Source organism: Halichoerus grypus, chromosome 15, assembly GCF_964656455.1.
Source record: "Halichoerus grypus chromosome 15, mHalGry1.hap1.1, whole genome shotgun sequence".
NCBI classification, from domain to species: Eukaryota; Metazoa; Chordata; class Mammalia; order Carnivora; family Phocidae; genus Halichoerus; species Halichoerus grypus.
In genome coordinates this window covers 48,471,877-48,489,485 of record NC_135726.1, presented here as the reverse complement: position 1 = coordinate 48,489,485, position 17,609 = coordinate 48,471,877, and the positions used below count along the sequence as shown (strand labels likewise).

Genomic DNA, 17,609 nt, shown 5'->3' with positions numbered 1-17,609 from the left:
CCCTTCTGCTCCACTCAAATCCCTAGGTCCTTAAGTCTGTCTTTACTTCCTCAGCTCCCCCATCTTTGCTTTGAACCCCAAACCCCGGGCCAACTCTCCAGGTCTGGGACTGAACAAGGAAGCCACGTTCCCACTGCCCTTGACCCTTTGCATGCCAAAGGGAGGCTGAAGGGATAATGAGCAGGAGTGTCTGTGAGTCCCCAGGGTTGAAATGGAGAAGGCTCTGGAGGGATGTGACTGTTCTTTTCTGCGGGGAGCTCCTTGTGCCCAGGAACAGAGGAGGAGGAGAGAGTACCACCAAGCCTTCCACCATGCAGACAGATAGGAAGTAATCTCAGCAAAGGATTTGTTGGATGTGGGAGCAATTGCTTCTTTTTCTGCAGGAATCCAGGTATTCATGTTAATCAAGTGGGTTTGGGATTCTCAGGTTCTAAAATGTAATGATTCAAACCCCCTCTTAACCTTTCCTGGGATGGCCAGGGGCTCTCGGAGCTGGATTGACCCTGGGTAGAACAGGAACTTTCATTTTGCTGCACCGCTGCCCTGCCCTCACCTGCCACTAACTCAGGAAAGGGTCAGGACTGGGGCACAAGCCAGCTGTAAGCCGATACTGCCTCAAACCACCTCAGCCTCTTGTTTGGGATTCTCGCCACCACCCCCCTTTCCATCAGTGCCCCACCTGGAAAGAAGATATCTGGGCGCCTTTACCTGGGCTTTGGGAGGTCCAGGAAGGACATTAAGAACAGTTAGTTCTCAGATACCAGGTTTTTACACTGTCAGGAGCTCTGCCAAGCATGACATGCTTAAGTTCACAGAGTTCTCTCAACAGCCTGATGGTGCAGAGACCAATACCCCATTTGTCAGTTGAGGTCACTGTGGCTCACTTATCCAGGACACACAGAAAGGACAAGGTAGAGCTGGTACTCATGCCCAAGTCTGTCTGATTCCAGAGTCCACGCCTCTCTAATGTCTGTTGGTTCACTAAACATTCCTTGAGCACCTACTATGAGTCAAGCACTGTGGACACTCTTATCACTTTCCAGGAGGGCAGAGGCTGTAAATAGATAAACACACATATATTCTAAATGTCAGGGAGCAGTGAGCGCCCCAAGAAGATACAGCAATTCATGGCTGCAGAGGGATGAAGGCGCCTGTTTCCCATAAGATGATCAGAAAGGCTTCTGGGAGGAAGAGAATTTGATTAGGGATCTGAATGAAGGAGTGAGCCATGCAGATGAGTTTGAAGAACAGAGAAGGCAATCTGTGGAGCTAAACCCAGCATGCAGATTTTTTTTTTTTAACTTGAAGACTGGGGTTTTATTTTTTTTTTATTATTTTTTTAAGGTTTTATTTATTCATTTGAGAGAGAGACAGAGAGAGTACAAGCACGGGGAGAGGCAGGAAGAGGGAGAGGAAGAAGCAGTCTCCCCACTGAGCTGGGAGACCGACATGGGACTCGATCCCAGGACTCTGGGATCATGACCTGAGCCTACGGCAGACGCTTAACTGACTAAGCCACCCAGGTGCCCCATGCAGATTATTTTTTTTATTGAAGTGTAGTTGGCACACAATGTGACATTAGTTTAGGGGTACCACATAGCGATTGGACAATTCTATATGTTATGCTACGTTCACCACAAGTGTAGCTCCCATCTGTCACCAAACAAAGCTATTGTGCTTTTGTGATACCATTCGCTATATTCCCTATGCTGTACCTTTCATCCCCATGACTTATAACTGGAAGGCTCTACCCCCCGCCTTCACCCATTTAGCCCTTCCCCCTCCCTGCTCTGGGAACCATCTGTTCTCTCTGTGTGTGTTCTCTGTGTTTATGGGTCTGTTTTTTTTTTTTTTAAGTTTTATTTATTTAAGTAATGTCTACACCCAACATGGGGCTCGAACTCACAACCCTAAGATCAAGAGTCACGTGTTCTTCCAGCTGAGCTGGTCAGGCCCCCATCATTGTGGTTTTGATTTGCATTTCCCTGACGACGAGTGATGCTGAGCCTCTTTTCATGTGTCTATTGGTCATCTGGTTGTCTTCTTTGGAAAAATGTCTATTCAAGCCCCCTGCCCATTTTTTTTATCAGATTGTTTGCTTTTTTGGTGTTCAGTTGTATAAGTACTTTATATATTTTGGATATTAACCCCTTATCAGATATATCATTTGCAAATATCTTTTCCTATACAGTAGGTTGCCTTTTTGCTTTGTTGATTTTCTGCGCTGTTTTGTTGGTTTTCTTCGCTGTGCAAAAGTTTTTTATTTTGGTATAGTCTCAATAGTTTATTTTGCTTTTGTTTCCCTTGTCTTAGGAGATATATCTAGAAAAATATTGCTAAAGCAGATATCAAAGAGATTACTGCCTATGTTTCCTTCCAGGAGTTTTATGATTTCGGGTCTTAAGTTCGGGTCTTAATCCATTTTGAGTTTATTTTTGTGTATGGTGTAAGAAAGTGGTCCAGTTTCATTTGTTTGCATGTAGCTGTCCAGTAGTTGGGATCCAGCACCATTTATTGAAGACTGTCTTTTCACCATTGTATATTCTTAGAAGGTAGATTTTTAAAAAATCTTGTTTCACATGATATTAGACAAGGCTTATCTCCTAACCAAATCCTCCCAACTTCTGATTCCCTTGAAAATCCAGAGCTGTGTCCCTTGGTGTCCCCCATCCTCACTCCCCAACACATAGCATCCAGTATGGCTTCTGTGCAGAGCAGTTCATGAGCCCTCCAACACTGAAGGGTGCTGTCCAGGTTAGAGGTTCTGAAAAAAAGTCTCATCGACCGTGCAGAGGAACTTGGAGCCTATAAGGAGTTCCCTCCCACGGCATGATGATAAAGCCTGTGCCTGGACATCTCTCCCCAAACTCTCCCTATTCCTTGACCTCCAAGCTAGAGGTACTTAGAAAGCATATGACGGGAAATTCATTTCATTCATTTAATCAATCAGCAGCTCTAGGGATGCCTGGGTGTCTCAGTCATTTAAGTGTCTGAAACCCTACAACACAGCCCTCCCTACCTAACATTTTCTCTGTAGCAGGAGAGCAAGTCAGACTACAAGAAGAACTCAAAGCGCCTTAAAACCCCTTCTCATGGGGCTCCTGGGTGGCTCAGTTGGTTAAGCGACTGCCTCAGCTCAGGTCATGATCCCGGAGTCCTGGGATCGAGCCCCTCATTGGGCTCCCTGCTCGGCCGGAAGCCTGCTTCTCCCTCTCCCACTCCCCCTGCTTGTGTTCCCTCTCACGCTGTCTCTCTCTCTCTCTCTGTCAATTAAATAAATAAATAAAATCTTAAAAAAAAAAAAAAAACCCTTCTCATGAATGCCAAGTTCCCCAGTGAGGCAGCCCCATCCAGACCCTCTCAACTCAGTTCTAGGGTCAGTGAAAAGTAACTTACAGGCTTCAGATGGATCCAGTTCTGCCCCCTCCCCCAGAAGTAGGAGTAGATGCCAAGGGAAACTTGAGATATATAATCCTACAATCAAGCCTTCACCCCTCTTCCAGGACCCACCCCTAACCAGCCTCTCTGGGACTTACACAACAGCACGGGCCCCACCTCCATCCTGCCACGTGCCTAGGACCTGGGGTGTCAGGTTTCCCAGGATCTTCAAGCACTTCCTCCCTTGCCTCCATGGGAAAGGCAAACACAGTGTTTACCCACGGACCTTTGGGGACACCCACACTTCCACCTAGCCTCCCTGAGCCTTGACCTCAGGGGCTCTCTCCCCTACCCTAACTCCTAGCACTGGAGTCCTAGCCTAGATCCATGCTTTTGCAACCTGCCCTTCTTTTTTTTTTTTTAGCCTTTTTTTTTTTTAAGATTTATTTATTTATTTGACAGAGAGAGACACAGCGAGAGAGGGAACACAAACAGGAGGAGTGGGAGAGGGAGAAGCAGGCTTCCCGCCGAGCAGGGAGTCGGATGCGGGGCTCGATCCCAGGACCCTGGGACCATGACCTGAGCCAAAGGCAGATGCTTAACAACTGAGCCACCCAGGCGCCCCTACAACCTGCCCTTCTGACCTGGCCAGTGTCTGGGGCAGTAACCCGGAGCAGATACAGTTGGTGCGGGCTGAGGAGAGCAGGGGGAAGACTGTGTAGGCAGAAGGCAGCAGGGGAGTCATTGAAATCTGAGGTCCGGGGGTGCCGGGTGGCTCGATTGGGAGAGCATGAGACTCTTGATCTCAGGGTTATGAGTTCGAGCTCCATGTTGAGTATAGAGATTACTTAAAAATAAAATCTTTAGGGGTGCCTGGGTGGCTCGGTCAGTTAAGTGTGTGACTCTTGATTTTGGCTCAGATCGTGATCTCAGGGTCGTGAGATCGAGCCCCACATTGGGCTCCACGCTAAGCGTGGAGCCTGCTTGGGATTCTTTTTCTCCCTCTCCCTCTGCCCCTCCCTGCCCCACTCACGCTCTCTCTGCCCTCTCTCTAAAATAAAATAAAATCTTAAAAAAAAAAACAACCACAAACCCAAACCTGAGGTCCATTCTCCTGCACTTCCCCCAAATCCTCCCTCAACCTCAGCCCACTTCACTGTAGTCTGACTCATGGAGGTGTGAGAGACAGAAAGAGAGAGACTCCCAGAGAGTCAGGAAGAGACGATGACTGAGAAAGACTTACAGGGAGAAGGAGTCAGAGAGAAAGAGAAAAAGCACAGAGAGAATTAGAGACAGGACAGAGATGAGAGACCCAGAGACGCAGAGGGTGGGAGGACGAGAGAGACAGAGACATAAAGAGAGACAAAAAGTTTCAGAGGCAGAAGCAAAGTGAGACACACAGAATTTCAGAGACAAACCACGAGAGACAGAGAATGGGAGAACTCCAGCCCAGAACAGAAAGGAACTTGCCTGGGGTCATGTGACCAGTCAGGGGCAGAAATCAACTTGAACCCAGAGAAATAGAGCCAAGTGCCCCACACACCAAAAAGACCCTGCCCCAATCCCTGGCTCATTTTGCCAAGCCCCGAAACCCCAGATCAGACCCAAAACCAGACTCAGGACCCCAAATGGCAAAAAAAAGGAAAATTTTGGGGCACCTGGGTGGCTCAGTTGGTTAAGCCTCTGATTCTTGATTTTGGCTCAGGTCATGATCTCAGGGTCATGAGATGGAGCCCAGTGTCAAGCTCACTCTGGGCGTGGAGCCCGCTTCAGATACTCCCTCTCCCTCCCCCTCTCCTCACTCACGCATCCCCCCTCAAATAAATAAATAAAATCTTTAAAGAAAAAAATGGAAAAGATTTTGCCTACTGCAGGGCAAATGGCCACTACTGAGCACAGTAAGGAGAGCTGAGGTCAGCCTCAAAGAGGCCACTGGAGGGCTCCCAAGGAGTGGTACCCAGCCGAGGCATCACTCCAGCTGGCTGCGAGCCCCAAGCCATTAGTAAGGTAAGGCAAGAAAATAGAAGGGATTAAAAGTCATTGGGAAAACGGCGTGGAGGGGGGGGGGCAGGGGGTGTGGACAGAGATGATTTAAGAGCAGCCTCCAGCCCTCAGGCATACCCAGAGCTGCAGGGCACAGAACTGGAGCAGATCACACCTCCGCTCAGCAGGTAAAGGACAAGGTGCAGGTCACAGAGGAGGATGGCTCTCAAGATAGGGGTCACCGGCTTCATCTGTCGCTAAGACTGGCTGGGATCTCCCTTGTCACCTCCTCGAGGGTTCTCAAGGCCCCTGGGCTTGTCTTTCTGGGGCTTTCTCTGGCTCTGTGTTCATTCATTTGATATGTGTTTTAGAGCCCGCAGGGGGGCTGGGCACCAGGACCTCGGTGCTGGTGCTTTACCCAGAAGGTGGCATCTCTCTGTGGACTGAGCCCCTGGGGTCAGAACCCCTGGTTCTTTTCCCTCCACTTCCGCTTCTGCTTCTGTCCCCTTCCCTGTCTCCAGTCTGTCTTGGTCTCTGTCTCTGCGTGTCTCTGTCTAATGTTCCGTGTGTGTGTCTGTGTGTCTGTCTCAGTGCATCTCTCTTTTGTGTCACTCTCTCTCTCTCTCCCTCAGTCTCTGTTTAGCTCTGTCTCTCTTTCCTGCTCTTTCTCTTTCAATGTCCGTCTGTATGTCTCTCAGGAAGTATGTGTCTCTCTGTCTCTCCATCTCTGCCTTCTGTCTTTCTCTAGCTCTGTGTCTTCATTTGTCTGTCTCTACCCATGTGTCTCTATCTCTTATCACTGTCTCTGTGTGAGATTCGGTCTCATGATAGATGATGATAGACAGACAGATAGATGATAGGCGGACATCTACAAATACTCAGATATCTCACTTGGTTTTTCCACATCCCTCATTATTTCCATGTGTCTCTCTCTGTCTCTCTGTCTGTCTCTGTCTGTTGCTGTCTCTCTTACTGTCAGTCTCACTGTATTTTGACTGTCTCTGCCTGTCTCCATGTCCTCTCTCTCTCCCTCCCCTCCTCTCCACTTCTCTTCCCTCAATCCCCGGCCTTTCCCTGTCCCTGACTCTCCCTACGTCCTTTCTTTTCTTCACCTGCCCTCACTTCTAGGGCCTGGGGAAGGCAAGTCCCAGGAGATGCGGAGTGAAGGGATCCCACTCCCTTCCCAGTCCTGCCCTTTCCCACTCTGCCCCCCAGATGCTTGCAGCTGCTTTCATCATGGACAGTCTGAGCATAGCCATCTTGCTCGGGCTCCTGGCTCTCACCTGTCTGTTCCTGATCCTCAGTTCCAAGGGCAAGGACCGGCTGCCTCCAGGCCCCAGGCCTCTCCCATTCCTGGGAAACCTGCTGCAGCTGCGCTCCCAAGACATGCTGACCTCTCTCACCAAGGTGCAAGGACCTAGGCTTGGAGGAGGGGGGAGTAACTGGGGGAGGGGTCTCAGGGCCCCAGACCCCCCTGTGACGTCTGTCTTCCTACTCCCAGCTGAGCAAGGAGTATGGCTCGGTGTACACAGTGCACCTGGGGCCCAGGCGCGTGGTTGTCCTCAGCGGATACCAAGCTGTGAAGGAGGCCCTTGTGGACCAAGGGGAGGATTTTAGTGGCCGTGGTGACTACCCTGTCTTTTTCAACTTCACTAAGGGCAATGGTAAGCCTGCCCCCATCTTCTCCACCCCAACTCATTCCACACTGAGGGAGGGGGTATGGGTGGGGGACTGTCCTCCCAATTTTAGTGATACTCAGGGCCACTGATCTCACCAATTACACCAGCTAGGATGGCACCAGACAGTGCTAGTCTAGGTAGTCTGTTTCACCTTCCCTATCCCCACATCCCACCACCATCTTGAAATGCACTTCCACACCAATCCCCACCTCCATCCAACTCCAACCCCATTCTCATCCCAATCCCTACCTCTAGCCTAACCACATCATCAAATTTCCATCTCAGTCAAGTGGCCAAATTATCTGGCCCAGCCCACATTGCCCACCTCAACCCAGTCCTCATCAACCTTACCTCCATGTTCCCCATTCCAAAATCAACTTCATCTGTATCTGCAACGCTGATTCATCTCCCTCCCTCCATTTCCATTATGAACCCTCTCCCAGTCTCCACTTGAAAATCTGTTATCAACCCCATCCTAACCCTTCAGTCAAACTGAACTCCACCATCATTTTTCTCCCCCGCCCTATCTTCTATCTCAATCACCTACTGAAGTTTTCAGTCCCCAGTTCCATTTTCAACCCTAATCAAACTACCAACACCAAAACCAACCCTGGCACATATCTACCCAAGCCCAAGCTCAATCTCAACCCCAGTCTACCAGTCCTTCCCATTCCACACAACTCCATTCCCATCGGCAACCTCAAACCCAATTTTATCCTGAGTCCCATAACCCCCCCCCCATTGCCCATTGTCATCCCCATCCAAAGCCAAACCCAAATCCACCCATCCAGCAACTCACATCAACTCCAAACCTCTTCTATCTCAATATCCTGTCCTCCTTAGGTTTGGAAATCACCTAGTCTTGTGGGTTTTCTTTTTTTTTTTTTTAACATTAATCATTTATTCAAAAGAAGCCATATATGACGGGGCCCAATAAATGACAAAGGAGAGAGAGAGAGTAAGTTGGCAGAAAGTTGCTCTGATTGAAAAGGAGATCTTGGAGGCTTGCACCTTGGACTATTCTTCTACTCCTAAAGAAGCCCTAGGGCTCCCCCTGTCCCCTTGACTAGATGAGTCCCAGCTGCTCCAGAATTTGGAAGTAAAGAGCTCTGGTTAAAGGCAAAAATCCACTATTGTGTATTGAATACACTTTCCACCTTCATGTCCCCTTCCTGGGCTTGATCTTATGACCTCACCAGTCCACGTACACCAAATGCAAGGAGGTGGACACAGAGCAATTGAGAAAGTCACCTTGCTACTTTTGCACAGAGAACATCTGGATATATACATTATCTGTTACTAAAAATAGCTACCATCTAATTCTTCAATACATAGTACAGAGGGTAACAAAAAACAGGGTTCTGCTGCTTACTGGCTATGTACCTTTGGACAAGTGGCTTCCTCTCTCTGACCATGAGTCAGCTAGCACAAGAAAGTTGTTACAAGTCAATGAGATAATGCAGACAATACAAGGCAATCACTGAGATTTTTTTCTTCTTCAGCATCTAGTTCTCTGCTTGCTCCAGGGAAATCAGAGATAAACACATCGGAGACCTTATCCTACTGTAGTCCCATCAACAGACTATGACCACCTACAGTGGTCAGGGCTGGGATGGGGATGCAGGGAAACTTTGGGAGCCCAGAGGAAGCACTTGAGTCAGGCAGGGAGGGAGGGCCAGCAAGGGCTTCCTGGAGGAAGGGACCTCTAAGTTGAGACCTAAAAGATGAAGATCACCAGTCAGGAGCAGACAGAGGGTGAAGAGTGTTCTGGAAGAAGGACCAGCCTGTGCAAAGACCCTGAGTCCAGGGAAAGAAGAGAACAGGGTCTGTCTTGTTCCTGGATGAAGTCCCAATGTCTCAGTGTTTATTTCTCCTTTCTCCCTTATTTGTGCTTTCATTAATTAATAAGCATTCACCAACATCTCCCATGTGGTAAGCTCTGCGCTGGCAATGCTGGGGACACAGTGGTGACCAAGACAGCCCCTCCCTCCTTCCACTCCCACCCCCACCTTCACAGCTTAGAGAAGGAGATAGCCCGATGGCCAGACTGTGATAATCCAGAGTGATCAGGTCTGTGTTGAGGAAAACAGAGGCAGAATGATTAAGACTATGGTGAGGAAGCCCAGAGCCCTATGGAAGCTCAGAGGTGGCACCTGACCTAGCCTGGAGGGTTATGTAGGACTTCCCGGGAGGGGGTAGATTCCAAATTCTCAGTCTCTCTCCCAGCAAACACCAGGAAAGGGGACTCGGATGGCAGTAGTCTTGGGGACAAGTACATCAGTTGAGCTGGCCCCTCTCCTCTCTCCAGGTATCGCCTTCTCCAACGGGGACCGGTGGAAGGTCCTGAGGAGGTTCTCTGTCCAGATTCTGCGGAACTTCGGGATGGGAAAGAGGAGCATTGAGGAGCGGATCCTGGAGGAAGGCAGCTTCCTGCTGGCAGAGCTAAAGAAAACTGAAGGTTGGGGTCCCCAAACGCAGTAGATAACCCCTAACTCACACCCATCCTACTTAGTAGTCAGGACTGGCCAGATAGTGTGGGCACCAGCTCAAAACCCCTGGAGGCTCCTCACTTGGCCCGCAGTAAGAGTGGCGCCCCCTGGAGGTGGATCGGCTTCCGGTGCTGTGTTCCTTGAGGTAATGGTGACCGGATAAGTTATGCGGCGGCCTCTCTGTTGCTGTCTCTGTGTGGTGTTTTTTTGTTTTTTTTTTAAGATTTATTTATCAGAGAGAGAGAGGGAGGGAGAGAGAGTGGGCAGGGAGGGGCAGAAGGAGAGAATCTTCAAGCTGGCTCCCTGCTGAGTGCGGTGACACACACGGGGCTTGATCTCCTGACCTTGAGATCATGACCTGAGCAGAAAACAGGAGTCCACCACTTAACCCACTGAGCCACCCAGATGCCCCCTCCGCGTGGTATTTTTTTAAAGGAAAGATTTTTATTTTTTATTTATTTTTTATTTATTTTTTATAAAAGATTTTATTTATGTATTTGAGAGAGAGAGAGAGAGAGAAAAAGCATGAGAGGGGGGAGGGGCAGAGGGAGAAGCAGACTCCCCGCTGAGCGGGGAGCCCCACGTGGGACTCGATCAGGGCGACTCCGGGATCATGACCTGAGAGGAAGGCAGACACTTAACCGACTGAGCCACCCAGGCGCCCCTCTGTGTGGTATTTTGAACGCAGTTTGTATAATTGTGGTGGAAGATGATGGTGATGATGACACTCTTGAGAACGCACGACTTGTGGGGCCCTGTGTTAAGCACACTTTCACGCATAAGCCCCTTAAGCCTCTGAACGATCCATTTTGCAGATGAGGAAACAGAGGCACAGAAAGGTCAACTAACTGGCTTGAAATAATAAAGCTAGTCAGTGGAGGAGCCAAGATTTAAACCTGTGTCTAAGGTCCATACTCAACACACTAATGCCCATTTACTGAGTGCTTCCTGGGGACCAGGCACTATACTAAACTCTTCACATGTATGAACACATCTCACCTCCCCTGAAACCCTGGGAAGTTATTACAAGGATAAACCTGAGGCCCAGAAAGATTTAAGTCACGTGCCCAGGAAGTGGCAGAGCTGGGATGTGAACCCAGGTCAAAGCTGCGCACCCATGAAAAAAAAATAAAAATGACCAACACTTAGGGCACCTGAGTAGCTCAGTTGGTTAGGCATCTGACTCTTGATCTCAGCTCAGGTCTTGATCTCAGGGTCGTGAGTTCAAGCCCTGCATTGGGCTCCATGCTGGGCATGGAGCCTACTTAAAAAATAAAAATAAATAAAAATAAAAGTAACCAGCACTGTTCCAAGAACTTTGTGAAGGAGATCCTATTATAAACCCCAATTTACAGGAGAAGAAACTGAAGCAGAGAAGCAAACAGCCCTCTACCCTGATCTCCAAATCTTGCTGGCTTTTGAGGGGGGGAAATGTGGCCAGTGATGCTTCAGGGATTAAATGATATGATGTAAATAAAGCAATAATGACTGCCTGAGTTAGTTTCCTATGGCTGCTATTTAAAAAAAAAGAAAGAAAAGCCACAAACTTAGTGACTTAAAGCAACACAAATTTGTTCTCTTACAGTTCTGGAAGTCCATAAAACTAAAATGGGTTGGCAGGGCTGGCTCATTCTGGGAGCTCTAGGGGAGAATCCATTTCCTTGCCTTTTCCAGCCTCTAGAGGCGCCCAGCATCCTTGCCTTGTGGCCCCTTCCCCTATCTTCAAAGCCAGCAACATAGCATCTTCCAAAATCTCTCCCTCTCTTCTCTCTTTCTCCCTCTCTCCCCACCAACACGTCACCTTTTCTTACTCAGACCCTTCTGCCTCCCTTGTGATTACATTAGGCCCACGTGGATAAACCAGAATAATCTCCGCATCTCAAAATCCTTAACTTAGGGGCGCCTGGGTGGCTCAGTCGTTAAGCGTCTGCCTTCGGCTCGGGTCATGGTTCCAGGGTCCTGGGATCGAGCCCCGCATCGGGCTCCCTGCTCGGCGGGAAGCCTGCTTCTCCCTCTCCCACTCCCTCTGCTGTGTTCCCTCTCTCGCTGTGTCTCTCTCTCTGTCAAATAAATAAATAAAATCTTAAAAAAAAAAAAAAAATCCTTAACTTAATCACGTGTTCACAGGCTCTTAGAGAGGAGGACATGGATATTTGGGGGGGCCACTATTCAGCCTACCACACCACCGTGGTTCACACAGGCTCAGGATGGGCCAGGCCCTTAGCCAGTCACACTTTTACTGACTCCTTACAACAGCTCCATGAGGAGAAGACTGTCATCAAGCCCATTTTACAGACGAGAAAACCAAGGCTCAGAGAAGGGAAGTCGGCTCATCCGGGGCCACACCGAAACTGAGCGGCCAAGCCAAAATCCAAACTATGTCGACCTAACTCCAGACTCAGTTTCCGGGCCATGCTGTTGTTGTGATGCCTCATGCGTTATTGTCTGTGATCTGTTCCGTCGTCGGATCATTGGGTGTCAGGTGTCGTGTTGCTGTGCCATTTCTGGGTGAGGTCGTGGTGTTGGCAGACCCTGATGCGCGATTGTATTGTGTTGTGTATTGTATGTATGTTGTTTTGTGTGGTGTGTGCTGTGTGTTGTATCGTGAAGAATAGCCTGTTCCGTTGTTTGGTGGTGTTGTCATTGTGCCAAAGGATGTTGTGGGTTCTGTCCTGCCTGGCGTGTTGCCAAGGACCCGGGGTGTTGCGCTGCAGGTCAGGTGGCCAAGACCATTTGCTCTGTGCTGCGAGTCCTTTGGCATGGTTGGGCTGGATGTCGTGCGCTCTAGTGCCGCTCGGGGTCTGGGGTGTTGCACAACGCGCCCCCTGACCCCCTCCGCCCCTCACTCGCAGGCAAGCCCTTCGACCCCACGTTTGTGCTCAGCCGCTCCGTGTCCAACATTATCTGCTCTGTGATCTTCGGCAGCCGCTTTGACTACGACGATGAACGTCTGCTCACCATTATCCGCCTCATCAGTGACAACTTCCAAATCATGAGCGGCCCCTGGGGAGAGGTCAGGAGGCCCAGGTTGGGCGGGACAGGGTTGGGGTTCATCCAGTCCTGGGAAACGGGAAACAGTGGGCGGGGAGAGGATGCGTTGGACCCTCCCTGGCCCCGCCCCTTCCCGTCTGGCTCCGCCCCCGCATCGCCCTAAGCTGTCTAGCCAAGGTCAGTCTCCCCACCAAGTTGCCACAGACACCGAGGGCCCCCGCCCCACCTCGGTCTCTCCAGAACCCAGCTGACCCACAAAACCCCGCCCGTGCCTACCTGCTCCACCCTGACCTCGCTGGCAACCCCTCCACACACACACACGCGCGCGCGCGCGCGCGCGCTACCTGATCCTCCAAACCCCTCCGACTCTCCCTCATCCCCAGTTGTACAACATCTTTCCGAGCCTCCTGGACTGGGTACCCGGGCCGCACCGACGCCTTTTCCAGAACTACGGGTGCATGAAGGACCTCATCGCCCGCAGCGTCCGCGACCACCAGGACTCCCTCGACCCCAGCTCTCCCCGGGATTTCATCGATTGCTTTCTCAACAAGATGGCACAAGTAAGGGCGCCTGGGTGGCTCAGTTGGTTAAGCGACTGCCTTCGGCTCAGGTCATGATCCTGGAGTCCCTGGATCGAGTCCCACATCGGGCTCCCTGCTCGGCAGGGAGTCTGCTTCTCCCTCTGACCCTCCCCCCTCTCATGTGTTCTCTCTCATTCTCTCTCTCTCAAATAAATAAATAAAAATCTTTAAAAAAAAAAAAAAAAAAAAAGATGGCACAAGTAAGCCTGGCCTGGAAGTCGCATCTCTGGTCTGACCTGCTTCCCTCCGCCTCAAACCAACGAGGATCCCGGGTTGAGCGGGTTTGAGACCGGTCTCCCTACATCTGGGGAGTGAAGTTGGAACACCTGGCCACTAGGGGACCCATCGCCAATTAACAGCTCATTAAGAAGTCCTTAAGGATCTGTTAATCGTGGGCCCTGCGGCTGAGATTTTCTCTACCCGGCCCTTCCGCGCTCCCCAGCTTCCCCGAGGAAAGAAAGTTAAACAGGGTAGGGACTGAACGGACACACCCAGCAGGAGGCGTGCAGATCTGTGGGGAGCGGGTCGCACAGACTCCGAGCCTGTGGTCAGTGATCCGGCCCGGGCTCATATCCCCACCCCTCAACCCCCGCAGGAGAAGCAGGACCCGCACAGTCACTTCCACATGGATACCCTGCTGATGACCACACATAACCTGCTCTTTGGCGGCACCGAGACCGTGGGCACCACGCTGCGCCACGCCTTCCTAGTGCTCATGAAGTACCCAAAAGTGCAAGGTGAGCGCGCCCCAAGCCTGGCTCGGAGATCCTGCACACAGGGCCGCGGGGCACACCTGCTGGGCACTCGGGCCCCACGAGCCTCAACTCGCCTACCTCTAAGCCCCGCCCACAACCAATGGGCACGGCCCCGCCCAGCATGCCAGATAGCCCAGGCCTCCAGCTTACGCCTGAGACCCCCAGCCAAACCCACAAACCCACACGGAGGCCGACCCCATCCACAGGCTCCCGCGGTTCACACAGTCGGCCGGAACCTGGACCCCGCCCTCGTGGCCTTGCTTTGCGGCCCACCCCTGACCCTGACCACACAGCACGCGTCCGGCCTCAGCGCCCCGATCTCAACAGTCGGCTAGAGCCTGGCCCCGAGCCTCAGCCACAGGGCCAGCCAGGAACCATCAGTCTGACCCTCGCTGTCTGACCGCCCGCCCACACAGCACGGTCTGGGACCCCCCCACCTCTCCAAACCCCGCCTCTGGGCGGATCCCGGAACCCTGGCCTCCAGCACTGAGTCTATTAGGATCCGTACCGCCTGCCCCACCCCCGATCTCTCCGGGCTTTCGTACAGCCTACCCACTCGACCCACCCTCCATCCGGCCTGGTCCTCGAACCCCGCCCGCTGTCCCATCCGGGACCTGGACTCCCGGCAGCCCCTAAGCCCCGCCCGCACAACCCCGCCCCTAGGAGCCCTGGCACCAACCTAATTTTCACTCTCACCTACGTCTCCCAAACCAACCCTTCCCTTCGAGGCTCCTGCTAACCATCATAGGCATCTCTGTAGCGGCGTCCCTACTGGGAAGCGTAGGCTGGACCCCCACACACACATGCACACATGCACACGACTGGGAGCCCAGTCGAGCCCACTGGTACCCTTGACTAACGCTCCCCCTTCCACCTCCAGCCCGCGTACAGGAGGAGATCGACCGCGTGGTGGGTCGCGCGCGGCTGCCGGCGCTGGACGACCGAGCGGCCATGCCTTATACAGACGCGGTGATCCACGAGGTGCAGCGCTTCGCAGACGTCATCCCCATGAACTTGCCCCACCGCGTCACTCGGGACACAGCCTTTCGCGGCTTCCTGATACCCAAGGTGTGCTGGGCACCTGGCAATGGACGTCTGGCACACTAGGAAGAGGCATCCCAGACTTGCGAATGGCATCCGGGTCTCTAGCAAGGAGGATCCCAGGCCCTAGCCATCAGTACCCCGGGCCTTAGTGACTGGCATCCCAAGCCCTAGCAACAGACATCTGAAGCTCTTAAATCCAGAACCTCAGCCCCTTCCCAGGGCCTATTCAGTACTATAATGGACTGGACCCTGACCTGAACCTCAGACCCCTTGCCCAATACAGCTCCCCTTCCTAGGACCCCTCTCCAGCATCCCCAGGGTCTAAGACTTCATCTTGGGGACCCGCTGTGCCTAAACACTGTTCTGAGAGAACTCTCCCTAGTCCCAGAAACCCCAAATCTGCTCTGACAAGGGGAGGTACCCCCCCATCCCTGTCAACACAGCTTCCAGCACCCATCACGTGTAACTCCAGACAGCGACACACATTTCCTGAATCCCTGTTCGGAGTCCTGGGCTCCATGCCCCTTTATCAAGTTCCAGGGGCCTCCAGCCCTGTGGAGTGAGATTTCAGCTTGAGAATCTCCCAGACCTTCTACCCCTACTGATTCTGCCTCCCCACCCACACAGGGCACGGATATCATCACCCTCCTTAACACAGTCCACTATGACCCCAGCCATTACCTGACGCCCCAGGAATTCAACCCTGAGCATTTTCTGGATGCCAATCAGTCCTTCAAGAAGAACCCTGCCTTCATGCCTTTCTCAGCTGGTGAGAGCCATGGGGACAAGAGTCAGGGTCTTTGGGGTCCCATATTCCTACCTACATTCCTCATTCCTCATTCCACTCTCCAAACCCTCTCGTTTCTTCATCCCACCGCATCCTCAGCTTTGGATGTGCGGAGACATTTGTTTTCCCTCCCAACTGTGCTCCCATAGGCAGATAATGGCTAAAATCCTTGAGGAGGGAGGAGGGGGAAGTAGGATATTAATTCAACTTGGAAGCGGTCACCGTCAGTCTCCCCACTGGGTGGCGCAGGTGAGCAGTTCTAGTTTCCTCGGCTTTGGTCTTTATCCTGCTGAAAAAAATCTTTCCTGTTTAACCCAGTAGCAGAAATAGAAAGGGGGAGGGAGGAATAACAATAATAAGCCACCTACCATATTGCCTACTGTGTGCCAGGCGCTACTTTTAAGAAGAGCTATTAGAGTGGTGGCCAAGAGGTTTTCCAGCAAGACCCCAGCTCTGTCGTCTCCTAGCTATAATGGCCTTGAATATGTTACTTCAGCTCTCTGTGCCTCAACTTCCACATCTATAAAATGGAGAATGATCGATAGAATTCCAAGGCCCACCTCTTGGAATTGTTAGGATTAAATTAATTAATATCAGTATAGTGCCTAGAGTAACATATGACACGCAGTATGACCTACATGGCATTATATTCTCATTTCTTTACCTGCATTTAGCATTCACAGCAACCTAATGAAGCAATACTATCATTTATTTTATTTATTTTATTTTATTTTATTTTATTTTATTTTATTTTTTATCATCCCCATTTTAAATACCCAGAAACTGGCTTGCCCAAGATCACAGAACTAGTAATGGCAGAGTCAGAATTCGAACCCATGAACTTGTCCTTGTATCGGCCAGATCCTTTTTGGCCCCGGATTTACTTAATGCATCTTTCCCAGACCTTTAGAAGGGTGGCTCTGTGACGTCGCCAGTCATTAGCTTCGTATGTTCTTCTCCGAGAATTTGCGACTGGAGCCCCTCACCCCATCTTATCTCGCCGCCCCTCCGCACCCTCCCACCCCCGCAGGTCGCCGACTGTGCCTGGGCGAGTCGCTGGCGCGCATGGAGCTCTTCCTCTACCTCACCGCCATCCTGCAGAGCTTCTCGCTGCAGCCGCTGGGGGCGCCCGAGGACATCGACCTGACGCCGCTCAGCTCCGGGCTGGGCAACTTACCGCGGCCTTTCCAGCTGTGCCTGCGCATGCGCTGACGCCACGGCCCTTCCAGATTCGCGGGTGGGCGGGGAGGCCGGCCGGGGGCTGCCCCAGTCACCTGCTCGTTCCGCTGTGCCCCCATCCCATCGCCCTCACGCTCGCTTCCCCGCACGTGTGCCTGCCGCCTCCCCAGCCCCCAACCCCCATCTTGACCTGGTCTGCGCCCCCAGAGGCAGAGAAACGCAAGGGGAAGGAGAAGAGCTTGCCTCGTTCTATCGCGCGCCCTTTTGGGGGCTGTTTTTATAATTTTCTAATAAAGTATCTTTATAAAAGATTCAAACCTGCCTGGGCTGAATTACAGGGAGGAGGGCAGCCCCCTAGGATGGGGAGAAGGAAGGTCTGGCTCAAAGGAGACACCGAACTGACTAGTTCTACCTTCACCCTTAGAGTGGCTAGAAATTGGGAGAAATTGTGTCCTGGGGTAAGGGCCGGACGACAGCCTGACGACAGAGAGGCAGAGAAACCAAGACAGAGAAAAAGACAGAAGCCCAGAGATACACAGGACGGGTCTGCAAGAGATGCAGGGTGCCATACAAGATGGGAGATGGAAGCAGGGAGAACTTGACAGACCCAGAGACAGAGACACAGAGACTGGGAAATAACACTAATACTTACACAGTGCTTCCTATTCACTATAAATGCCCCCATTTAAATCTCCCTATAAGACAAAGAAGCATTATACACTTTTTTTTTAAATTTTATTTAT

General features: G+C 51.5%; 1 protein-coding gene across 1 annotated transcript; it reads left to right on the top strand.

Annotated features, from left to right (window-relative positions):
- The first annotated feature begins 6,544 nt into the window (after positions 1–6,544).
- Positions 6,545–17,169, top strand: LOC118537538 (cytochrome P450 2F5). The gene is made up of 9 exons (XM_036095025.2): positions 6,545–6,768; positions 6,863–7,025; positions 9,349–9,498; positions 12,382–12,542; positions 12,904–13,080; positions 13,697–13,838; positions 14,737–14,924; positions 15,528–15,669; positions 16,718–17,169. Exons 1-9 carry the CDS (start codon positions 6,577–6,579, stop codon positions 16,897–16,899), a joined length of 1,497 nt encoding a protein of 498 aa, XP_035950918.2. The 5' UTR covers positions 6,545–6,576; the 3' UTR covers positions 16,900–17,169.
- The last annotated feature ends 440 nt before the right edge of the window (positions 17,170–17,609 follow it).